The 27,246-nt window shown below is 31.7% G+C and overlaps 2 protein-coding genes across 2 annotated transcripts in view; one reads left to right on the top strand and one right to left on the bottom strand.

Moving 5' to 3' along the window:
- The window catches only part of LOC106875813 (E3 ubiquitin-protein ligase TM129), a 62,667-nt gene extending 44,016 nt beyond the window's left edge, over positions 1–18,651 (bottom strand). The window contains exon 1 of the mRNA XM_089347132.1: positions 18,470–18,651. Within this exon, the coding sequence (XP_089203258.1) occupies positions 18,470–18,506 (37 nt within the window). The 5' untranslated portion in view covers positions 18,507–18,651. The remainder of the gene's footprint in view (positions 1–18,469) is intronic.
- LOC106875741 (phosphoacetylglucosamine mutase) overlaps positions 1–27,246 on the top strand; it is a 92,264-nt gene that overhangs the window by 21,049 nt on the left and 43,969 nt on the right. The window contains exons 5-10 of the mRNA XM_089347131.1: positions 540–613; positions 2,492–2,619; positions 3,490–3,645; positions 8,216–8,258; positions 16,393–16,473; positions 19,997–20,040. Coding sequence (XP_089203257.1) covers positions 540–613; positions 2,492–2,619; positions 3,490–3,645; positions 8,216–8,258; positions 16,393–16,473; positions 19,997–20,040 — 526 coding nt within the window. The remainder of the gene's footprint in view (positions 1–539; positions 614–2,491; positions 2,620–3,489; positions 3,646–8,215; positions 8,259–16,392; positions 16,474–19,996; positions 20,041–27,246) is intronic.

The raw sequence follows: 27,246 nt of genomic DNA, 5'->3' as shown, positions 1-27,246 counted from the left end.
ATATATATATATATATATATATATATATATATATATATACATATATATATTGAGAAAAAGGAGGGGCAGTCAAAATTTTGGATAATTCTTTATTAGTGCTTTTGTTGGTTTATTGAACTTGTTCAGATAAAGTCAAAATGGTAAGAACAGAATGTTTCGTTGTTCATTTGTATAAATCAGATGCTTTTTTGCCTTGTTGAGAAGAGGAGAAAAATGTTTTTGTTTTTTTTGGAAAAGGGGGGAAAGAGAAAAAGAAAAGCAAGAAGTGGGGGAATAGACAAAGAGAGAGCGGTTTCAGGACAATCAAGAAAGAGGGAAAAAATGATAAAGGATGGGAAAAGGATAGAGATATAGATAGAGACAGACAGACAGAGAAGAAGGTTTCTTTTCAATTTGATGTGGTCAATCCATTGAAATTTTGTTGAAAAAAGCTTTGTAATGAAACCTTAGTAGTGGTTGGACAGTAAAAAGGGTTGTGGAAATTCTACTGGTTTCACTAGTTAAATATTATTTTGATATCTTGTTCTGTTTTATTTCAGACCTTCATGTGTAACTTTAGCTACTGGGTTTCTTAAAGCTGTTGAAGCTCTTTCTTCTGACTTCAATGATTTTGGTAAGTACAATAATAACAATTCTTTATTCATGTTATTTTTTATTATTTGAAAAAATTATTTGTTAACAGTATTTATCTTATTGTCACTTCATTTTTATTGCTCTCTTTATTTTTGACTGTTACTTTCATCATCATCATCATCGTCGTTTAACGTCCGCTTTCCATGCTAGCATGGGTTGGACGATTTGACTGAGGACTGGTGGACCAGGAGGTGACACCAGGCTCCAATCTGATTTGCCAGAGTTTCTACAGCTGGATGCCCTTCCTAATGCCAACCACTCTGAGAGTGTAGTGGGTGCTTTTACGTGCTACCGGCACGAAGGCCAGTCAAGCGGTACTGGCAACGGCCATGCTTGAAATGGTGTATTTTACATGCCACCTGCACAGGAGCCAGTCCATCGGCACTGGCAACGATCTGGCTCGAATGTCTTTTCACGTGCCACTGGCACAAGTGCTAGGAAGGCGACGTTGGTAACAATCATGCTGGTGCTATTTACGTGCCACCGACACAGAAGTCAGACAGCTACTCTGACAACGATCATGCTCAGACGGTGCTCTTAGTGCTCATCTGGTATATGTGCCATCACGATTTCGCTTTCGCTTGCCCCAACAGGTCTTTCCAAGCCAAGTTTAGTGTTCCTACAAATTTAGTTCGATTTCAATTCCGATTTCACTAGCTTCAACATGTCTTCGCAAGCGGAGTTTAGTGTCCAATGAAAGAATGTTACGCGTAAATGGGCTGGCTACACCCCTGGCAGAGGCCTTGGATTTTGGTCTCACTTGGCTTGCAAGCTCTTCCTAACCCTAACCCTATCCTCATCCATTCTTGCCACATGTCCATACCAGCGCAATCGTCTCTTTTGCACACCACAACTGATGCTTCTTAGGTCTAACTTTTCTCTCAAGATACTTACACTCTATCGGGTATGCACACTGACATTACTCATCCATCGGAGCATACTGACTTCATTTCTTGCGAGCTTATGCATGTCCTCAGCAGTCACGGCCCATGTTTCACTGCCATGTAGCATGGCTGTTCGTACACATGCGTCATACAGTCTGCCTTTTACTCTGAGTGAGAGGCCCTTTGTCGCCAGCAGAGGTAAGAGCTCTCTGAACTTTGCCCAGGCTATTCGTATTCTATCAGCTACACTTTCAGCGCACCCACCCCCACTACTAACTTGGTCACCCAGATAGCGAAAGCTATCAACTATGTCTAGTTTTTCTCCCTGAAATGAGACAGAAGTTGTTTTCTGCATATTTACAGTGTTTATTGCACCTGAACATCTGCCACATACAAAATCTAACTTCCTAGTTAACCTGCCTTTGATATTGCTGCACCTCTTATGTGTCCATAGCTTGCACTGGGTACATCTTATAGAGTTTCTACCTACACCTTTTCTACAGATTGAGCAGGGCCATCTACCTGAAGGGGTTTGTGTTGTGTCTACCTTCTTACTTATTAGGACTTTGGTTTTAGCTAGGTTGACTCTAAGGCCCTTCGATTCTAGACCCTGCTTCCACACCTGAAACTTCTCCTCTAGTTCTGATAGTGACTCAGCAATTAGTGCAAGGTCATCAGCATAGAGGAGCTCCCAGGGGCATCCTGTCTTGAATTCCTCTGTTATCGCCTGGAGGACTATGTTAAATAGGAGGGGGCTGAGGACAGATCCTTCGTGGACCCCTACCTCTACCCAGAATTCATCACTGTACTTATTACCAACCCTCACCTTACTGACAGGTGAGGGTTGGCATTATTCAATCATAAGTGATGAGTACAACTTGTTATCAACTATTTTGACTAAAAACAGGAGAATTATGTGTTTTGCCAAAGAGTACTTGATGGCTGCTGACATTTTTTTTTTTTTTTTTTTGTAGGCCAGATGACAACTCCCATGCTTCATTATGTTGTTCGTTGTCAAAACACTCAGATGAGATATGGTAAACCAACAGAGAATGGTTATTATGAGAAACTATCTACTGCTTTTCTTAAGCTAAGAGGATCAGTAAGTATGAATCTTTATGTGTTTGACTGTTATCATTGGCTTGTACTTTGTTATATTTGAATTGAAAAACGTTGTGAGGAACCTGTCAAAGGGTTCCTTTCTTTAATAATTCAAGGGTTGATACATTGAAATAGTTTTCTTCTTGCTTTTTTCTAGCTCTTGGAATGATTTATTACAGCAAGATAGCAAAACACTCAATTGTTGTGTTTTACTGTTAGTAGCCAAAAATTGTATTTCTTTGTAGTAACCATTTATCAAGAACGTATTACATTATCATTTTGACAACTTGTTAACAGTGTTCTCTCTAATTTTTAGTTGTGTAAGTGTACAAAACTCTTACATTGTACAATTTGTTTTTCTGTGACAAAAGTATATGTGCACTGAATGTATAATATATAAAATTATTATTACGATATTATTTTAGACAGTAAGCCTTGTGTGTGTGCAATTTAATTTCTTTAGTCCGCTAGTGACAAAACTTGTGAGAGGGACAGTACTTGGCATTCTGTTTCGAATTTGACTTTCATTAGATATGTCAGCATATCAACATTCTTCAAAATTAACTCAATAATTTCTGATCTTCTGAAGATATTTTTTACTTAACTAATAATTAAACGTGAAGTGCAAATTCAGAAGACCAACTACCAAGTGTAAAAAGAATTTATTGCTGATTATAAATTAATTTCCTGCAGATTTAGTGGTTGTGAAGTGAATTAGCTGATTAGAACTGAAAACTAAAAGGAGCCCAAAACTGAAGTCAGATTTCATTAGCATTTCAGAAAAAGACCTTTTCAAACATGATAGTATAGTCTTGACTATTTTCCTGTGATAGCAAAGACCACATTTTTGTTTTTGTTTTGCTTTAAATAGGGTCGCTCTTGTCCTGGACTGTATAAGCCTAAATTGGTGCTAGATGCTGCAAATGGTGTTGGTGCTGCTAAAGTAGAATTATTAAAGCGTCATCTAAATGATGCTTTGGACATAGAGCTGAAAAATGATGGCAGTGATGGCATATTAAATTATCAAGTAAGCTTTGTATCATTTCTTTTTATTTTTCATTTTACAAATGTAGATTAATGTAGACAGTATAATAAATCTGAACTTAGAATTAAACCTTTCTAATTAAGGATTATTTATTTTCCACATTTAAAAGCTTTCTAAAGATTAACTATTGCACAGACTTGGATTTTAAGTCTTATATTTAACTATAAACATATACATGTACCTTATGCTGATCTTCATTACTGTCAAAATATTTAATTTGATGGTTGTGCACACTGCTGTTTTCTGTTCTATATAATACTAGCTGTTTTTCCCGGTTTCAATCGGGCAGTGTGGTGGATTTGGTTAAAAGCTATTTCCTATGTATATTTTGAATAGTAAAAAGAACTAAAAAATTAAAAAAAAAAAAAATTCCAAAAACAAAAAAAAGTAAAAACAACCCCAAAACAATACGATGCTAAGGATTTTGCCGGTCGATATTGTAAAACTAACTTCACGTGTGTACCCATAGCCCCATGTAGTCACGGAACCTTATTTGTGGTATAGCCTCGCCTTAAAAGAAAAATATATGGTAGTGCGGTTGTTGTATTGGCGACACAAGAATGTTAATCAAAACTGTTCAAGATCAATCATAGGTTGAACGTTCATGTACACTGATTAGAATTGTGAATTTCAATTATTGAAAACGCGTTCCTGGATGAATACAACTGTGCAGAGTCCGTTTGTTTCAATATGGAAAAGCTGTTTGAATGTCGACGTTTGAAGACATTTGTAACTGAAGTTAAAAAAAAACATAGTAATTAGAAAGAGCGTAAGCTATAGCTTTTTTTTTTTTAATGCACAAAAAATTGAAATTTTTTTTTTCTGTGCCTCTGATTAAAATTTTCGAAAAACAAACCCAGCCACATTACTTGGAAAAAAATGATCTTTATTGTGCTGGTTTTTCGTAAAATTTTGCGCATGGGAAAGGCAACAAAATCGCCCCTCCCCACTTTGAATGGGATATTCCTATCTTAAAAAGTAATAATCGATTATCTCGGTAACCATGGAAGTTGGAGGGCAATAAAAATCTCCTGAACATGAGCGGACCATGCTGCCGCTCTGTGCTGAATTTCACACGATTCCACTGCACCGTTCTCGAGTGAATCTGCCAACACTCAATCAATCAATCAATCAATCAATTAAGCAATCAAGAACACTGCAATTTATAGTATAGATTTTATTTTTGGAATAGAGTGTGTCCTACTACATATTTTTTTCTACTCTAGGCACAAGGTCTGAAATTTTGGGGGAGGACGGGGGTGGGGGCAGTTGATTAGATCGACCCCAGTACGCAATTGGTACTTAATTTATTGACCCCAAAAGAATGAAAGGCAAAGTTGACCTCGGCAGAATTTGAACTCAGAATGTAAAGATGGACGAAATACCGCTAAGCATTTCGCCCAGCGTGCTAACGTTCCTGCCAGCTCATCGTCTTGTCCTACTACATATTACTTTGCTGATCTCATTAAGACCAGCCAGGCCACATCTCTCATCATTGGTGCAAGACATTGTTTCTTGTTTACATTTATTATTGCTAAATTCTTACCCTATGTAAAAGCTTCTTTCTTTTTCATTTAGTCCTCATGATCACTCAGTCTGCTAGAAACAGCAGTCAAATTTCCTTTAAAATCATACCCTGTCGTCTTCAAAAAATGCTTGAGCTATCTCATTTCCAATATATTTAGGTTTAAGGCACTCAGTGGATTTGTGAATAAACAATATATAATCCTAGAGGCACTCTACATGGATTTTCAAAAAATGATGGGATGGTCATGTCTGGAATACTTTTGATTGTAGGTCTGCTCAATCAGGTCTAAACATTCTTTTTTTCAAGCAGTCTACACTCTACATCTTGCAACAGACTCTCTCTCTCTTTCTTTCTCTCTCTCTCTCTCTCTCTCTCTCTCTCTCTCTCTCTCTCTCTCTCCAATATTTTATTTTCATTTTTGACAGGTGCCTCTTGCTTACACAAGATGAGCAGATTTTTAAGCAATATTGAAAGTGATCTTTCCTGACAACTTTTCTAAACTAATGGTGCATAATATACCAATCTAACTTTGTTTTTATGGTTTCTCTGTGTTTCAAGTGGACAAATATTCATTTAGCAAATGTTTATGGTTATAAAATATATTTGCTAAATGAGTAATTGTCCAATTTGATGCAGAGACAGTGGTGATAATAACGGTTACTGTATTCCATTTCATTCTCTCATGTCATTAAAAAAATTTTGATGAAATAAAATATTTTACTATTCTAATTTCATATTTGGGAGCCATTCCACTAACACCTTACCAATAAAGAAATTATTCGCCATGTGAATAGTTTCATTCTGAAACAATTACTGTGCCAACTTATTTCATATCTTCATTTATATATATATATATATATATATATATATATATATATATAAAGGTGTAGAAATATATATGGCAGGAAATGAATTATATTCACCAAAAAGAGATATGAATTTTTTTACCATTAATCATGTATTTACAAAAGTCTGTGTGTGTTTTACTAACAGTAATGCAATTAACATGCATTTCACCAGTGTTGACATTGAGGCATGTTGTGATTGGTGGCAGAAACTGAGGAATTTTTTACTAATTGATAACTTATGACTATATCATACTGCAAATGAGTGTTATAGCTTATGACTATATCATGCTGCAAACACTAGTTGTCATTGAGTTACTGAAGTTTGAGACAGTGTTTTGGTATGTGTAGTCAAAAAAACCAAAATTTTTTTTCTGTTGAGATACTTCTACTGAATGACAATCTGTGATTAGCTATTACACTTCAAAAACCAACCATTCACAACATTTGTTCCATTGGGCTAATGGATTGGCTTCAAAGTCCTCTCAGCTTGTATCACTTGGGCCAATGAATCGGCCTGGGTGTCTCAAGAGGATTAAACAATGTCAAACTTAAGCCTGGTGAGTACTTCAGTGGGTAACCACTTTCAAAACCTAGCTATTGCAGGCATCTCTTTTATAAAGGCTCTGTTTGGTTAAGAAGTTCATTTTGTAGTGAGTTTGAGCCCACTGAATGGCATTAAGAACATATGTCTTGTATCATAGCTCTGGATTGACTAATGTCTTGTGAGCAAAATTTGATTTCTGACAACACCCCACCAACCATTGGAAATCCTTTTCTTGTCAGTTAAAATCCTTCAGGGGTGTCGCTATCAACATTAGTACAATGAAAAATAGTTCTGGGAATATTGTAGAGGTGAGGAAATGTGTGTTGTGTACCAAATATAAGATGGAGGGGTTCAGTCAGATTCCACACAATCAAAGAAAAAAAATTCTTCTGAGTGGTGAATACTGGCATGGGTGGAAAATGTATATTGTTGATAGAAAAATGAATGCAGTAACTGGGGGCATCAGTGTGTAAAGTCAAAAGTAATTCAGAGGCAACTGCTATCCCTGTTTAGGCACAATAATTGGGACTGACAGATGAGCAAAAGGACTGTTTTTATGGAGCGTTCTTACATAAAAACTAATTGCTTTGGATTGACCAATACCTTGTGAGTAAAATTTGGTAGATGGAAACTAGGAATTCCTTGTGTGTATGTGTGTGTATTGACATTGGAATAAACAAAACTAGTGTAGTGAACAAGAATACCCTGTGACATTTTGTTGCCTTTCACTTCTTAACAAGGTCAATAAAATACATGAAGTACTGGAGTGGACATTATCATCTAAAACTCTTGAAAGTGGTGCTCCAGCTTGGCTATAGTCCAGGCACTGAAGTCAGTAAAAGAAGACAAATTAGTAATGACAGTGTCATCATCATCATCGTTTAACATCCACTTTCCATGCTGTCATGGATTGGATGGTTTGAACCAGGTAGAAGACTAAACCAGGCTACTGTGTCTGTTTTGGCATGGGTTTTATGGCTGGATGCCCTTTCTAACATCAACCACCCTGCAAAGTGAACTGAATGCTTTTTATGTGGTACCAGCCCAGGTGAGTTCAGTTTTGGCATGATTTTTATAGATGGATGCCAACCACTTCACAGTGTGAACTGGATGCTTTTTACATGGTACCAGCACTGGCAGAGTCACCAAGTAACTTGCAAGACAAGGAATTTTGAGAGGGCAGGAGCATTGGAGGAGGTGATCTTTTGTCAGATGGTGAAAGGTTAGAGTGTAGCAGAGGTAGATGGTTTTATGTTTCATTTAAAATTTATTTTAATATCAGCTTGTTGCAACCTAAGAAATTAACAAAAATGCTGATTTTTATGAGTTATACTGAACAACTTAGTGTTATAAATTTAGCCAAATCACTAATAATATAATATATGCATTAGAGAAGTTCTATTTCTCCTACCAACTTGAGATTCTTCTTCTTTTCTTACACATATGATAAGCTTATAGAGAATCCAAGATAGAATGAATGTTGTCAATAATTGCATATCAGCTGAGTTTACCTTAATTTAACTACTTTTTATTTAATATTTTGATATTTTTATTACTAGTTTCATACATTTATAAACTCTGTTTTGATCTATCTAATGAAACTCATTATTTAAACTATTTTTCCGTTAACAGTGTGGTGCTGATTATGTCAAGACTCAGCAGAAATTTCCTACAGGTATATATTATTTAAAAAAATTATTTTATGTTTTATGAGATTGGGTCAATATAGCATTCATTGATTGCTCTGATTGTCAATCAAAGTATGATGTTTGATATTCAGATGATATAGAGTCTGTGGAAACAAAACAAAAATAAGAGATTTTCAGTTTCTATTTGAAATCAGATTTCTTAAAGGCATTGCTTTCTGTAATTAGGAATTATAATGCACTGAGCATCCTTTACTAACAGATAGCAAAACAATTTATGAGAGGTTACTGGAAAATGTGATTTGATATGAGGACCAAATTTTCAAAGTCAGTGGTGGTAGTTCATGTTTTAGACATACTTCTTTGGAACGTGATTTACAAGTATAAAGTTTAATTTCCTAGTGAAGAGAAAAGGGATGAACTGCAATAGTCAATTGTCATTGTTACAGTTGGAATTGACAAAAGCTTTGTTTTGTTTAAGGATAATAAATCTTCTGACTTTCTGATTATTTGAAGAGCTAAGTATGAGTGACTCATGATTCTGGTTGATGTAATAGTTGTAGGTCATTTGTTGATCCATTATAGTAAAAGCTTTTGCCCTTCATGCCATCAGGACACATGGTTTTAATAGTATACTTTCCATACTTATTTCCAGTTTCAGGGTATTAAGTTTAAGGGGGCTGTGACCATTTATCCAATTGTTATACTGATGATGATGAATGGAAAATAGCATAAAATGGATGAAATCAAATACCTTTTTAATTGTCGTAATTTTATGAACATGAATTTAACTTGAGGAGTAATATTGGAATTTGGAAGCTTATATTTTGTGTGTGTGTGTGTGTGTGCGTGCGCACATGCCCAACTTATGCTAGCTTGCAACCCATGTCAGCATAGAACATGGACATTGAAAGATGATTGTATATATGTATGTGTGTATATATATATATATATATATATATATATATATATAAAATAATATTAGGGACAAAATCCAAAATTACAGGTAAAGACTCAATTGAAATCAATTTATAAAAAATTAAAATTAAATTGAGCTTTATAGATAAAATATATATAAATTACTTACTAAAAATTGCACTAATAGAAAACTAGAATTATATAAGAAGAGAATATATAGTTTTTTTAAAAGAAATGGTTTAAAGATTACTATTTATAATGAGTATTTTAATGTTAATTATTTAGATGCTAATCTTAATTTGTCTACTGGTAATACCCAACCTTACCATAAGATTAATGAAAATATTAAATACATTCATGCTAAAAGCAACACCCACCCTCAATTAAAAAATCCTTAACATTTACTATAGGTAAGAGAATATCTTTACTATCTTCTAATATAGAGATTTTTGAAAAACATGCACCTTATTATAATAAAGCCCTTCAAGAAGCGGGTTATACAAATAATATAAAATTTTTTAATAATCCGAAATATTTTTATAATTTTAGTAATAATAATTATAATAATAATAAAGACCTTTTTAATAAGCATAGCTTTTATACTCATGATAATGTCTTCTTAGGTAATAATAAGAATAATAAGAATAATTGGTATTATGATAATAAATTACCTAAACATAAACTTAATTTTAATGGAAACAATTTTAAATATTATTTTAATTTTTTTAATGATAATAATAAATTTAATAATACCAATAATAAATTCAATAATATCTATAATAAGAACAAACTCTGGCTAATTATTCCATACGGCGTTCAAGTTAAAACTAACATTATTAATGAAGTTTTAAAAGTTATTGATTTATTCATTAGAGATAATAAAAGATATCATTATATTTTTTCTAAAAATAATTTTGGTGTAGGTTATTCTACTACTAATAGTGTTGCTAATATTATCTCTTCTTTTAATAAATTTAAGTTAAATAAGTATTATAAATTTAAATTTAATAATTATTCTAATATTAATTTTAATAATAATAATGTTGACCAGGATATAATTAATTGTACATGTTTAGAAATGTAATTTCAATAATAAATGTAATTTGAAAGATGTAGTGTATAAATGTATAGTGAAATTATTGAATGAAAATAAACATAATGGTTATAATTTAAATAAGATTTATATAGGATCGACATCTAATAAAATTAAATTAAGAGTAGCTCAACATATGCACTTATTTAAGAATAGAAATTTGATTAATTCTACTGGCCTCAGTAAATATATTTGGGAACTTAAATCTAAAAATATTAACTATATTTTAAAATGGGAGATAGTTTGTAAAGCTAAATCCTATCATATAAGTAATAACCTTTGTAATTTATGTAATAATGAATTTAAAGAGATATTATTTCATAAGGATAATAATTTACTTAATTCTTTTGATGAACGAAAAATAAAATGTAGGCATTAACTACTTCATTTATATAAAAACTTTAGCTAATGATTTAAAAATTTTTTTTATATGGGTATGTGTATATGAATGAATATATGTATATATATGAGTGTGCGTGTTATAGTCTATATGCGTTAGTATGTATGTATATTTTTAGGTGTATGTATATATGTTTACGTATGTATTTATATAGGTTTAAGTATATATATGTGTTTGTGTTTATATATGTTTGTGTATGTTGAGTGTATATTTGTATTTACATGTATGTATAAATATATGTATTTGTGAGTATAGATGTATATTTATATATATTGTGTGTGTGAGTGTAGTTTTGTTTTATAATATTCCTTATTTATATATTTATTTATTTGTGTGAATTTTTATTTGTGTGTATATATTTTTATATTTACATTTTTAAAAGTATTTTTGTGTATATGTATGTATATGTATATCTATGTATGTACTTATGTAAATGTGTATATATATGTATATATATGGGTATAATTATATATGTGAGTGTGTGTAATTTGTCTATATTAATTAGTAAGTATATATATATATATATATAAGTGTATGTATATATATTTATGTATATATATATATATATATATATATATATATATATATATATATATATATGTATATGTATATACATGTTTTTTCTGTGTATATATGTGTGTATATTTTATGTGTTTATATGTTTTTCTAAGTGAGTATTAGGGTATATTTATATATTCTTTTATATATATATATTTATGTATGTATATGAGTTTGTTTGTGTGTGTGTGTGTATTTTGTGTATATATATGTATGTGCATTTGAGTATACATATGTATATTTTTTGTGTGTATAAACTAGAGTATACATATGAGTGTATATATTTTATATTTTATATTTTTATATATATGTATATATGTATGTATATGTGAATCTATATAATATGTATATTTGAGAGTATGGGAGGGTGAGTGGGAGTGTGTATTTTTATATATAATATTCTTTATTTATTTATATGTATGTATGAGTGTATTTGTATTTATATGTATGTTTAGGTAGGTACATGTGTGTATGTGTAGATATATATTTATGTATATATATAGTAGTTTTATTTTTATTGATAGGTTAATATTTTAGGAAGTTTAAGGTTTTATATTACAATGACACTACGTTTTTATAAGGCTAAATCAATAGTAGTATTTTAGCTTATTTCATAATATTATATTATTTAATTTACGACTCTTAGTCTTATTATTAATTTATTATATATTAGAATTTAAATTTTATTAATATGTTTTATAAGATAGCTATAGTTTATTGTTCTTTTTATGTTGTTAGTTATATAAATTTTAAATTTTTCATTCATTTTTTTAAGTATTATTATTTCATTCATGTTTTCGTATTCTATTCTCTATTTTAACGTAGTATTTTCACGCGACCTCTTGCTTAAAACGCTATAGCTATTAGATAACGTCTTAGTTTCAGTTTGAATTACGGAGAAATATGGATAAGTACTGTTTTTACTTTGCTAAAGATTTTCTACTATTTGAAAATAATATGTATTCTTGTTTTTTATATTATTCATTTGGTTCTTTATAGATTATTTTTAATAGATAACTTATTTAACACTAAATTATTTATAAGTTATTGTTTCATTTCTACATAATATTAGAACTTCGATTTGAATAGTGTTATATTTTCGATTATTTCTGGTTGTTAATATTTGATTAATAATTAGTCTTTATTGTTTATAATATCGTTAAAGGTTTTTTTTTATTAAAACTTTGTATATATATATATAAAGTTTAATCTTTTATTCTTAATAATTTTTTTCTTTCCTAATTTTTTCATTCATAATTTTTTCATTTATAATTTTTTCATTCATATTTTTATTCTTACGTTTGTAGAAATAAATATTCTTGTATTTTTCTATTATTCAATTGATTTTTAATGATAATTAAATAAACGTTTTTAGCTTTAAATAGTATAGCTTTAACTATTACACCAGTTAAATATGTACTAATTTTATCTTCATTATTATTTTAAACTTAAACTTCGTTCAAATTGTATTTAAAACAAAGATAATTTAAAACAATGATAATTTATGTAAGCTGTTTTTTGTATATGATATACATGTTATTATAATGGAGGAAGGGAGGATTATTGAATGGTTATTATTTTGATATTTTTAATAACTTTTCTATCTTTATAAAATAAGTATTTCATATTAATTCATTTGGTACTTATTGTTGGTTGAGATATATATATCTAATTATTGTTCTACTTACGATTTGACGATTAGCTATATTTTTGAATAGAATTTAATTTTCAATAATTTCAATTGATTTTAATCGATTTAAATTTCCTTTCTATTCTATTATATTTATCTTATGATATTTACTTTGCTTTATATTATACTCATTTATTGTGCTTTTAATTGTTAATTTTTCTATATGTGATAGTGGATTTTCATCGATGAGTTCTTGAAACTTGGTTATTTTCCCTAAAACTATATATTTTATATATATATATATATATATATATATATATATATATATATATATGCGTGTGTGTGTGTGTGTGTGTATATATAAATATATATATATATAAAATCAAAAAAAAGCAATACGGATTTTATAGGTTATTGCAGTACGCACGTTTCAAGCTACTCTATTTATTTAAGTAATGCAAGCATTACATTAAATGCAAAATGCAGAGCAATCTTCAGCTGCACATGGATATAGAAAATTTACTGAAAATTTCAGCAGAATGGACATATTACTGTTGTGACAACATTCAAAATCTAAGTGGGAAAGAAGAATACATAAAAAATCCATCTTGACATAGCCAAGGCTAGCAGGCTTTATAACCATATCCATGTATAATGCTTACACCTTCCCTTTCCTTATAAGTGAAAGATTTTAAATGTTGTCACAACAGTAATATGTCCATTCTGCTGAAATTTTCAGTAAATTTTCTATATCCTTGTGCAGCTGAAGATTGCTCTGCATTTTGCATTTAATGTAATGCTCGCATTACTTAAATAAATGGAGTAGCATGAAACGTGCGTACTGCAATAACCTTTAAAATCTGTGTTGCTTTTTTTGATTTTTGATCACCTTGTTTTTGGAATTGTTTGGATAATACCATACTATATTCTGGTGCCTAAACTTAAGTGCCACATTCAATTTTGAATCTAAATTTTTTACTGAACTCACCTACCAAACCCGAGTATATATATATATATATAAGGGATTAAAAAAATATCTTTAAATAGTGATACTTTATCAATATTAAAAATACTTGGTAAATGAAAGCAACTTACATATCATCTTTAGTAAAGAATTCTCTATGTATTTGAAAAAGTAGCAAAATACATTGTGACTAAGGGGTAAAATAAGACGATAATCTGAAATATTCTTTAGGCTATATATATATATATATATATATATATATATATACATACATATATGCTTAGCCATATTGAATCAGTGCAAAATAATAATCTTTCTACTGTAGGCACAAGGCCTGAAATTTTGTGCGAAGGGGATTAGTCGATTACATCAACTCCCAGTGTTTCACTGGTACTTAATTTATCATTCCAAAAGGATGAAAAGCAAAGTCAACCTTGGCAGAATCTGAACTCAGAACGTAGCAATGGCTGAAATACCATTAAACATTTCATCCAGTGGGCTAATGATTCTGCCTGCCCACCGAGGAAAAAGTTCAACAGCAGGTTGAACTTTTGGTTGTTGCTGTTAGAAATAGCATCACAGTACCCAAAAATGTGAATGAAAATGTGACGCACCCAAAAGAATTTAAGAAACAAGATGGAGAGCAAAGATTGAACAACTGGGAAGTGAAAGCGATGCATGGGAAATACCTCAGAGGCATGGAAGGGAAAAAATCAAGACCAATACCTAGAGGTGGCTAAGAAAAAGTAATCTGAAGGGATGCACTGAGGCATTGATTTGCAGCACTCTAGAACAAGCTTTAAGAACTAGTTACACCAAGTTTCAAATAGATAAGAATATCAAATCACCCCTTTGTAGGAATTGTGACACTGAAAGTGAAACAAACTCACATATTGTGAGTGTAGTAAACTGACTCAAAAGGAATACAAAAGGAGGCATAATATAGCTAGGTTCATTGGAGACTGTGTGAGAAGTACTGAAAGGACATTGAGATGATATGAGCATAAGCTAGAATGTGTAACCAAAAATAATGAGTATAAGATCTTGTAGGATTTTACAATCCAGTGTGATTCAGTGACCAGACATTGTATAGTTGATAAAATGATGAAGGAAACGAAGATCATAGATATTGCCATACCTGGGGATGTATAAATGGATGATAAAGAACTGGAAAAGTAGAACATGAATAGAATTTGCTCAGGAAACTGCTTTAGGGCGAGGAGTTTGAGACTGGTACCTGGATGTTAAGTATTGTAGAAGAAGACCCTGTAAGTGCAGACAACAAGTTGTTGTCTGCTCTTACAGAATTAGCCAGAGCAAATGAAATCAAGAGCTCTGAGAAGTGAAATGTACAGCAAAAATAATGATAAAATTATAGAAAGTTTAGGAAGATGGAAGAGAATATTTCATCATCCAAATTTTGCTATGGTTGATATATTCTCTGTCTGTAATCTTCTTTGTACAAAAGTTGGATGTCATTGGAATTAAGGCTTCTCTCCCAGTTGAGTACTGAGATGTTTTAATTCATTGTTAATATTGTCTACCAAGTATTTCTTTTAATTGTATGAAAGACTAATACCAACTACCTAGAAGCTGAGCAGCTTCTTTGGTAACTTATACTCATCAGTTGTAAGTAACCAAATCACTGTAAGGCTGCATTTGCCAGCCTAATCAAAACTCAAAAGACCAAGTAAGCCTTTTAGTTTTCTGTCAAGAGCTTTCTGGCCAAGGGTGCAAACTGTTCCATATTCACAGCTCAGATTTTTCTTGTACAATATAGTATACTGTTGAATCATTGTGTTAACATGATAATATTACATCTTGTTAAATATACTATTACAATGTTCCAAATTGATCTTATGTCAACTTCTTTCAGTGTATTCCTTATATATTTTTTTTCTTCAATAATCAAAATGAGGATGGAGAGTTCAGATTAGGGAGACTGATGTGTTTAATGTTTAAGGAAGCATCAATTCCAGAGTACTGCATCACTAGGACAAATGATTAAGCAAAGTGTTTAAAATGTGATTGGTTGTGGATGAGGCGAGGCAGTAAGAACAACGAGTGATGAATGTATTTGAGGGGTATGCAGCTAACTACTTTAGACAAGCTGATGCCAATACAGTAAAAGTAGGAGTATAGAGAAAAAATAGCATATATGTGAGCCAGTACTTGTTGAATGTTAATAAGTGAATTTTTTTTCAATCTGCTAAATACCATGTTTTGAATGTGCTCTAAAATGTTTGTATATGTAAAAGCAGAACTATCGTATATATGTGAGTAGTACAGTAAAGGAGGGTCTTATTTTGAGATTCATATAGTCAGGGCCAGAAGTACCTTCTGGCCTTGAAAAAGAAGCTTAGTCTTTTGGATTCAGATTTGGTAATGTTACAGAAATAAAGTTCCAAAGGGTTGTAGTTTTGGAGAAAAAAAAAAACATTGAGTAAAGTGTTAGTCCAGGATCTGGCTGATCACAAACAAGAGAAATGGGTACACTGAAATGTCAGAGTATATAGTTATCGAATTGTAATTGCTGTGGAAGAAACAAACAGCTTTGTTTTGATGCATTCTCTGAAAATTATTTTCTATTTCTTCTTTAGATGTATCAATTGAACCTGAATGCCGCTATGCATCATTTGATGGAGATGCTGATCGAATTGTTTATTACTTTATTGATAAAAGTAAGATATTCTTTTATTCTTTCACTGGTTTCAGTAAATGGACTGCAGCCATGCTGGGGCTCCAATTTCAAGGGTTTTTAGGTGATTATATTGATCCTAGTAGTTTGTCTGGTATTTATTTTATTGATTTTGTAAGACACAGACTGCATATTGGGTATTGGCTTAAATATAAGTAATTAAAAGTTCTGATATATTGATATAAAAATATATATGATAGACTTCTGCACAGTCTCTGTATACACATTTCACTCACTCACAAGGTATTGGTCAATGATGGCAGAAGAGATTTATCCACAGTGTTGTACAGCATAGTGGGATCCATGCATATCAATATACTGTAAAAACCTGTGTAATTTGCACACCTGTGTAATTTACGCAAGTGATTTTCAAGATAACAAAAAATTGTTCAAAAAAGTTTATTCTCATGTAAAATTTGCACCCAAAGCTTTCAGGATTGCCAATAGGCCAGGGGAAAAAGGTTTTCAATTTAGCTGTATTTAGCATAATTTCACTTACTTAGATTAGATTTTATTAAATTTTCATTAAATAAAAATAATTTCTGTTTAACAGGTTTCATATTAAAAGCTATTAAATTGCAAAGTGTTTGTGTTGTCTTCTATATAAATAAAATCTGTTTTGATCACTTGGTATACACTCAATTAGCATACCCTCCACTTCCCTCAATGTTAGCGTTCAAATAAAAATAAGTAATGAAAAATATGCTGGTGTGTGTGTGTGTGTGTGTGCATATGTATGTGCATATGTGTAACTGTATGAGACTACGTGTTTGTGTGTCTCTGTATAACTGTGAAATTAACTAGAAATAACCGAAGTATTATTTCACAAATTGTGAGCAGACGATAGCTGTATGTATGTATGTATGTATGTATGTATGTATGTATGTATGTATATATATATATATATATATATATATATATATATATAATACATTAATGTACATTTGTATATATATGTGTGTGTATATAAAGTTTATTTTTATTTTTGCAAAAAAAATGTGCATAAATTACATGGGTGTTTACGGTATATTAGATGCTGCTCTTCATTTTAGCAGGTTTGGTTGAATGCATGACTTGAAAGCCAGTTAATCTGTTTAATGTATTTTTTGCACTTCTTAATGATTTACTGGATTAGTGAGAAAAGATGCATTAAAATTTTCCAAGCCAATATTAAGAAGGGTGAAATGAACTTTTGGTCTGTGAGAGGAACTTTTCCTCTGCAGTTGGTATTAAACAGGGTATGTCTTGTAAAAATAATTCAGACAACAATTAAATGTCGAAAGATCCAACACAAGGCTTGATCATGTTGTGGGCATTCTTAGTTGATTCACGTAGAAACTGTTTTGCATATTCATTCACTCAAGATAGTATAGAAAAACATGGAGACTAATGAGGTTGGTAATGATGATAATATATAGCAATAAGGTTAATTTTTCCTATTTTAACTGCAGCCTTTAAGCAAAGCTAATGATGATGCAATTAAAAATATACAGTTGTAGTAGCTGGATAATCCAGATGTTTGATTACTAACTCAGATGACAGGAATTAACTTGTTGCAGCAATAAAGGTGAAGACTACTCACTTCATAATTGAATAATAATAAAGCATGATCAATGCTATTAATGCAAATGTATGTTTGTATGGAACAACAAATATGAAATAATAGTGTTCTCATACAGCAACACAAGATACGTATTTACAGTCAATTGAATTAACTCCACTACATTATGTGTTCTTATTCCTATGAAAATTTGAAGCAGTCTAATTAAACTGCTCTAAAATAAAAACAAAAATAATTCATTTTTGTATTTGTACCTATTATCATTAAGAAAAAATGTTTTTAGTTTCTAAGTACTTTTATTACTTTTCATGAGTAAGATTTTAGTCTTTAATAAGTTATTAATTAACTAAATTTTGCTTATGGAAGGATTTGAACTTAACACTGACAACAAACAAATATTTATCAAAATTTATATTACCTCTTTGCCCTTGAATAGGGCTTTTAAGAATTGTCATTCCTAATTCTCAGCACAAAATTGTATAGACAATTTTGCATTGCCTATACAAAATTAGACAATACAATTTTGTCTAATTTTGTATTGCTAGACAATACAGAATACGAACACTTTGGTCTGTAATCCTGTTTCTTTACAGCTGAGATATCCATTATTCATTGTATGAGTAGTGTGAATTCTCTCTCTCTCTCTCTCTCTCTCTCTCTCTCTCTCTCTCTCTCTCTCTCTCTCTCTCTCTCTCTCTCTCTCTCTCTCTCTCTCTCTCTCTCTCTCTCTCTCTCTCTCTCTCTCTCTCTCTGAGAGGCCAAACCATATTTGTTGGGGTTCAGTAAAATTTAGTAGAAAACTTTTCCTTTGTGTTGTTCTATGAAGATTACACAGCATTGGTTTTCCATTGTCTTCTCTGGGTACATAAGACAATTTAAACTTGGCACTGCTATCTAATGAACAAAAATCAGTTTTGCACCGATCCTACTGCCCCTAGCAGTGAGATATATCTGTGCATGACACTATTTACACTTAAGTTGAACAGGCTATGGAAACAATTCAGGACAAGTGGTGAAATATGAACCACTTGTCATATTTCATCACTGTGTGAAATTAACTGGAAATAACAGAAGTATTGTGAGCAGACAATAGCTGTATGTATGTACATACAGCAGTGCAACGGTATTGAACCAGTTAGTTGTGACTCTGACAATAGAAATAAATAAGAACTTGTTTTTAATTACTGTTTTATGCCATGAATTGGATTGTTTTGAAAATACAGATCAATTGTATGAATTATTTTAAAAGAATTTCTCTCTATCTGCCAGTTGAGATGTTAACCATTGTATTCTGGCTGAAATCAGCAGGATCTAGGCTAATTATGTCAAGTAAAAATAAAAATTTAGCACATTACTTTAGTAGGATTTAAATTCATAAGATAATTGTGTTCCTGATTTTGTTTCTTGAATTTTCAATGAGTAAGTCAGTTTGATATGTTTAGATAAAGTTTTCTTTATATGTAGATTTATTTGCAAGTCAGTTGCAAGTAAGCTAATGTTGTCAAATGTTTCACAAATATCTCTTTGCAAGAGTAGATTGTAAGGTATCTAAAACACTCTTTACTTATGTTTCCAGTATTTACCAACTTCAAAAAAAACAAACAAAAAAAAACCATAATAATTATATTTGTTTTCTTAAAAAACAAATTGGAGGGATTTGCATCACTTCATTATTTCAGTTTTGCAATACTTTTATTGCTTTCAGGAACAAGTAATTTAAAAACTGTTTCAAGTCAAATTTTATTTCCATGTTATTATCGGTAAGAAATGGTTTTTAATGTTGAATGTATATTATTGCTTTCGTTGTGGGTTATATACCACTAATTTTACTACAGGATACATGAACTACACCTTGCTATTACAAAATGTCTTATGAAATTGTTTATTGATTTTGCTAGTCAAAACATCTAAGAAAATAATTTTATTTTTGCTTTCTTCTTTTCAGATAACAAATTCCATTTATTAGATGGTGACAAAATTGCATGCCTGGTATGTTTTCTCTCTTTCCTTATCTTCCACTTAAATTGTCTTTTTTTTTTTGTTGTAGGCATTAATGTTCGGTCATGAGTTTAAATCCACTGCATCATTTCCTTGTCTGAGTAGGACACTATTCTACATTTTTCATTTCCCCTAGATGTTGAGAACAGGTAGCAGGGTTTCTGGAAAAGTTCAGAGATTGAAGTATCATCTCTGGATATTTCTTTGACTAATTTCTTTATGAGGATTATTTATGATTGCTTATCACATAGTTTAGTATTTGAATTATGTATTTTTATGCTATTGACTATACCTGTGAAGTTTTTAAGAAACCTCAAGGAAATGCTGATATACTTTTAAATAAGTTTTTATTAATTTATTTAGAAGACTAACTGAGGCACTTGGCAGTGCCCAGGTATTAACACAACATATCCTGAAAGATAGCTATTGTTATACATACTTATGTATAACATTGTATTGAATTAACAGTACCCACTTACACAGAAGTTTTAGTCATGTGCATACAAGGGGTTGTTGAAAAGTTCCTGGTTTTAAGGGTATCACAAAAGGCCTGGTCGGAGGTCCAACCATTTGAGTTCTTTTGCAGGGCTTAAAAAAACTGAAGGTCCACTGCTATAAATGTGTGAATCTGAGAGAGGAATAAAATCATAATTTTCTGACTCTCCTGTGTTTTCTTTTACCCAAATTTTTCAGGAACTTTTCAGCACCCCCTCATATATACATACGCACATAGATTGTTACACATTTGTAGGTAAATGAAAACTAATATATTAAATTACTTCAGTGTATTACTGATATTACATTTAAATGGATTTCTGTGTAATCTCTTTTTTTAACAGTTCACTGATGAACTCATAAGGAAAATATTTTTCCATGATCTGGTATAAATCCAGGCAAAAGTTTTTTGGGCAATAATGAAAATTAACAATGGATTAATTGAAGTGTAATAGTGGTGAGAGTTTTTGGTGGTGAAATTCTAACACTCCTGACATAATACAATCATTAATGACGTTTTTAAAAAGGTCACTCAAGAAGTTATTTACAATGAAATGTCTTTGCATGTGTTGTTCTGTTTTATTTAACTAAACATGTACCAGTGATATATGTAGATGGAATGGAATCCTTTTAAATGCATATTGTAATTTAGAGATCAATATTGTATGAACGCGTGTTGGTATGTTATTTAATATTGCTGTGAATTTTCCAACACAGTATGATTTAAGTAATGAGTTAAAAACATCAAATGTGGCTGGTATCTGTTTTGATCCAGTTTTCAAATGACTGCCACCATTGCTGTTGCACTCCTCTCTCCCTCTCTCTATCGTGTATGCCTTTCATTCTCTATTTTATTGTATCCCTCTATTTTATTGTACCATTGAGAGAAAGGAAGAGAGAGAGAGAGAGAGATTCACACTCCTCCATTTCATCTTTCTTTCTGCATCTCCTTTCTTGACGGACTTGAGGGACATTTGGCTGCTGTTTCTTAAAATAAATGTTATACAAACTTCCCTGTGGAATGGTAAATAATGATATGTACGGTTTTGTGAGCATCTGTTTTGCAGTTTCTGAATACAAGGCAACCATACATACATATATAAACAGTTATTAATTATTGATTTTCATTTACAAGGAGTTGCTGGTGTTTAATGTTGAATGTTATGCATTCACTTCAGTTCAAAATGTTAACTTGAAGATAGGTCTCAGTGTAAGTGTATCTATATTTAAACTCCTACAAAACTTTACTATACACAGAAACTGAAAATGAAATCAATTGCAGAAGTACAAAAAAGAAAACAAACAATTACTGGACATGTGAATCTGAAATTCATTCAGCTCAATGTTTACAAACTCCTTTTGCTAAGCATATCCATCTCATTGAAAATTGACAGAATGGTAGATTACTTGAGCTACTACAATTAATGACATAATATTTTACTGATTATGTTATTGAGTTCTCTTTTTTTACTAAGTATATAGGCTTAAAGGCTTATCACTGTTCTGTGCTATGAAGATCAGAAGTGTGAAGTGTTTAAAATAGATAGTTCAGTTTGTAGTCAGTGAAAAGTGCATCTGTAATGATAGTGATGCATTCACTGAGGAGATAACAACAAAATAATAATGCTACAGTAAGTTGTTACTGAATATAAAGAATGTGTGAGAGGAGTTACTTCAGATTGTCCCTACAGAAGAATTAGCTATCAATGATTACTACATTGTTGGAAGGGCCATGGAGGTTATGAAGTCAGGGAAAGCAGTGAGGCCACTGGGGAATGTTACCAAGGTGTTGAAAATGTCTGGTAAAGTAGGACACTAGACACTAGCATAGTAAACCAGAATGTACAAGGATGTATTATTATTTTGCTGGGTAGCAGCATTGTTGTCAACTGCTACAAGGGCAAAGAAAATGCTTCAGCAGAGAGTAGTAAAAGAGGCATAAAATTGATGGTTCATCTAAACTAATTCTCAGTGATCAGATTGAGAATTCATTTCAGTGACATGTGGAGGTATCACCAATGCTCTCTTTTTTAGTGAGATAGCTGGAGGAATTTCTAAGTTAAACGAAAATCAGTGTACTTGGCATCCATTGATCTGGAGAAGGGCACTTCACAATGGTGGTTGCTATGAAAACTGACTATAGATGAATGGACTGTGAGAGCCTTGCATGTATGTTATGTATAGAGTTGTCAGCAAAATGAAAGTTAGCAATAAGTTCAGTTAATAATTTAGCATGCAAGTAGGGGGTCTATCAGGGCTTAGTTTTTCAGCCTACTCCTGATTGTTATATTTCTCTAGAAGAGTTCAAGACTGGCTGTCCATAGGAACTCCTGTATGCTGATGACCTAGTTTTAGCTGAACCACCCAAAAGATGGGGAAAAAAAGTTCAGGTAATTATAGATAATTAACTGTTATTGCATGGTAGTGAGACATAGGCACTGGGTTCAAAGGATTGTGAAGGTTGGGAAGAAATGGGTTTAGCATGCTTTACAAGATGTGTAATGTCAATTTGCATGAATGAAAGAGCATGGGTGAGATGAGCAAAAAATGGACTTTAGAAGCATCAACCCTCATGTGCAAGACAAATGACAATGCTGGTACAGACTTCTGATTGCTTCTGTTGGGGGAAGAAGTGTCAAACAAAGACTGAGGAATAAATGATGATGCTGAACCTTATGAAAGAGATGACTCAAAACTACAGCAAATTGTGGGACGCTGTGATGGAGATGTATGAAATGAGGAAAACAATGTATGAGGCTGGAGTTAAATAACTTTACATCCAGCTTTATCCACCTTTTGATTTTCCAGTTTTTATTTTCATACTGTAAACAAACATTTGGGCTAATGCAAAAAAGGAAAAAAGGAAGGGAGCACTAGGAATATTTATTTGGTCTAGTTAAGTACCTTTCTGACATCACATTTTGCAAGAATTGACTTTGTCCTTCATCTTTTTGATGTTAATAAATAGGTATTGATGATGTGGAAGGAAAAGGTTTAGTTAGTAGAATACAATCTAACTGTAGTGTAGTCATCAAGTTTCCATGTACTCTGTACCTAATCAAAGTACCACCTTTAGACTCACTTATGATCATCAAAAAGGAAAAAAAAAAACAAAACATTTATTAGTTTGAATTGTGCTAGTCCTAATTTTTCTTTATTTCATATCATATTTACTATTTTCCAAGGCTAACTTCTGCAGCACTGCAGCATTATATTATTTAATCCGTCTTCTTGTTCATGCTGCATGTGCCAACATATACAAATCTCAATTGGTCAGTGAAGACTGTGCATTTATACATAATATTTATTATCTAAAACATAGAAGGCAGGGCATCTGCAGCAGCATAGTTTTATTGTGGGTGCTATAGGGGAAGTTAAGGGGTTCCCTCCACCTGATATTAACCAAATATTATAGGGGTCACATGTTCTTGTTTTATGAGGTGCAGTGATGGTATGAGGGAACTATCCAGAAGATGTAATTTATAGTGGCTGTCATGTCTGGTGACATCATCTCCATTATTTTCTGCTTCGGTAATCAGCGTAGCCTGATCCATAGACTGGTTGTAATTAGTGAGCAGTGTACTTGGTTTAACACTAATGGGGTAGATGTCCAATCCAGTAAGAGGTTTAGAAGAAGTTATGGGGTTACTAAGTGAGGGTTAGGGGTTAGTTAGTGTCCTATTTGTTTTTGCTGCTCACATCTGGGTTTTCCTACTCACATCTGGGTTTTCCTAATTTTCTGTTGTTAAGGTGGTGAATAATCCTAGCTATGTTAGATGTGGTGGAGTAGAATAATTTAATAGATTGAGGTTTGAAGATTTTAGGGAAGTGCTTTTCTAACAGTACAAAGAAAAAATTGGGTCACCTACTCTGGATATTAAGTGGAGTGGAATCAGATTACCCTACATATTATGGTATGCTTACAAAGTTTCTACACTTGGATCCCTGGATTGTATATATATATATATATATATATATAATCCTGGCTATCACCTCATTAGCACATCATGCTGGATCCTGACTAGCATTGACATGAGTGGGAGCACTATACAACTCCAAAGTAAGATCCAGTAAGCTTAGAATAAGCTCTGCAGAGTGAATAATAAAAGTAATTATTTAAATGAGGAAAGGAGAAGTCAATTTTATGTTACAATTGTTTCTGTAAACAGGCAACATTTTTATTCCATATTTCATACATTGTTACACAATGCATGTAATGTTATGTAATCATGTCATAATATATGAAAATATGTTATGGTTCTATAGTTCATTCACTTCCTCAGATGTCATGATGTCATATATATATATATATATATATATATATATATATATGTATATATATGTATATATGTATATATAATATAACTCCTCAATTTCAAAATAATGCTTAACAATATTAATAGCAACATAAAATTTACCATGAAACACACCAGTAAACAACTCCCTTTTCTTAACATCCTAATTAAAATAGTCAATAACCACATCGAAACAAACATCTTCTATAAACCCACAGATTCTAAACAATGCCTATTATTCAATTCATACCACCCCAAACACATAAAAATTAGTATACCTTATAATCTAGCGAAAAGAATCTGTACTATAGTTTCGGACCCCTATACTCGTGAACGAAGACTCCTTGAACTCAGATCAATACTATTAAACGAGCTAAGGAAATAGATATACGAACATTAAGGGAAGTCAACCGAAATACTAAACCAGACTTAAAGAATACTCCCATACAGCTCCACACATAACCCTAGAAACAACAAAGCCTTTAACATTATCATCCAAAATCTACCCATCCTCACAAGAGATAAAACAATGAACAAAGTTTTAGGCTCACACAAAATTATCAAAAGCAAAATGCAACCTAAATCATTGAAAAAAATATTAACCAGTGCAAGACTATATCCATTAACAACAGAACCAAAGGTGAAAAAATGTGGTCGACCTAACTGTGGTATTTGCCCCCACCTTTTGGAGGGTTCAGAGTTCCACTTTAAACAAGGTGAAATATTTAAGATTAAATCAAATTTTACCTGTGCCTCAGAAAATCTATTCTATGCCATTACATGCTTAGGGTGTGGTAATAATTATATTGGCCAAACAAGAATATCACTCCATCGAAGAACCACTCTCCACAAAGAACAGATCCGCTACCGACAATACAGACAGATACAGGTCAGTGGACACATAGAAAGGTGTGTGAGGAATCTTAATCCTAATTTCCTAATTTTTTTCTTTCTATCAATGTTCACAGAACACCTCAATACTACAAAGAACGAATAAGAGGCAACTTTCATCAATAAATATCTCCCACAACTCAATATGAACACATAACATAATACAGAACACTACTAACCTTTCAATTAATACTACTAACCCCCATACATCCCATACACCATTCACATTATATAGTGTATCTACCCTAATTGCACCAAATCCAGAACTACTTACCTCCATTAAACAATCTTTTTACTCAGGGACTAAATGACCTGACACCGTTCATTAATCGGTGTGCATTCAAAGCAATGATTTGTAACATTACGAAACCAGTATGCTTTTGAATCTCTTTTACACTTCACAATAATGACTTTTATTTCTTTTATTCCTACCTCAGTTCATCTAATTGTATATATCTATCGTTACTTTTCATAAAAAGCCTTTACTTTTTTTGATTTCCAATGTGCATTTTCACTTATTTTTCTTCTTACTATCCCCCTACATTTCCACGTGTAGTTTCTATTTTGTTTTTGTAACATATTTCTATCATATATATATATATATATATATATATATATATATATATATATGAATGTGTGTGTCTGTATACATTGTCTCTTTTTATGTTCAGTTATAATAAAAACAATTTTACATTAACCTGATAGCTTACTCTATTCTTTTAAGCAAGAATATTATCGACAGTGACAGCTAAGCCATCATCAGAATGTGATGCATTGAAGTTAATCTTAACTTCATATAGTCTCTGTTGAGTTAAAATCTTCTTTGGGTATGTGGAGTGGTAATTAGGTTGTAGGATGGGTTGTGGTAGAGAAGTGTTTTAGAGAAATTTTTATTGATTAAATTTGGGGTTGTGTTATTGTTTAGAATTTATTCATGTACGTAGGACTTTGTAAGCAGGTGTGTATGTTGAGGTGTGTTCCCTTCTGGTCATGGGATTGTTATTTAGTGGTTCACAAAAAGGATGTAGGTAGGTCTATGATGTACCAGTTGTTTTAATTCTTTTGTTTTTATTATTTTTAGCCTTTGCTTTGATAATGTAAAGGTCAAAGGTTCAAAACTTAGTCAATTATTTAAAAACTAAAAAATTAGGCGTATCAATTTTTTTTGAGGATTCACGAAAGAATGTAAGTGGTGTGTTTTGGCTGGTCAAAATAACAATAAGTAAAGAAACCAGCAATTTGACTCAATATACAAACAACATTTTCTCTTTATGTACATAATTTGTGGAAGGCTGAAACTGAACAAAATTAGGTTGATTTGGTCAATAAAAGAAATCACCAATCAAAATTATAGGCTTTCCAGTGCAAATAAAAGGGTTAGTTTTATGGATGAGAAGTGTAGTGTATTCATCCTGTTGAAGAATGGGAATATCTCTTGGTGACACTGATGAGGTGAAGTGCATAATGTTTTTACAACTGTCATATAATTATTTCAGCATTTGCTCAATGTATATCC

Source organism: Octopus bimaculoides, chromosome 2, assembly GCF_046866305.1.
Source record: "Octopus bimaculoides isolate indiv1 chromosome 2, ASM4686630v1, whole genome shotgun sequence".
In the NCBI taxonomy this organism is placed as follows: Eukaryota; Metazoa; Mollusca; class Cephalopoda; order Octopoda; family Octopodidae; genus Octopus; species Octopus bimaculoides.
The sequence above is the reverse complement of the archived record's forward strand: the minus strand, read 5'-3'. Positions and strand labels throughout refer to the sequence as shown.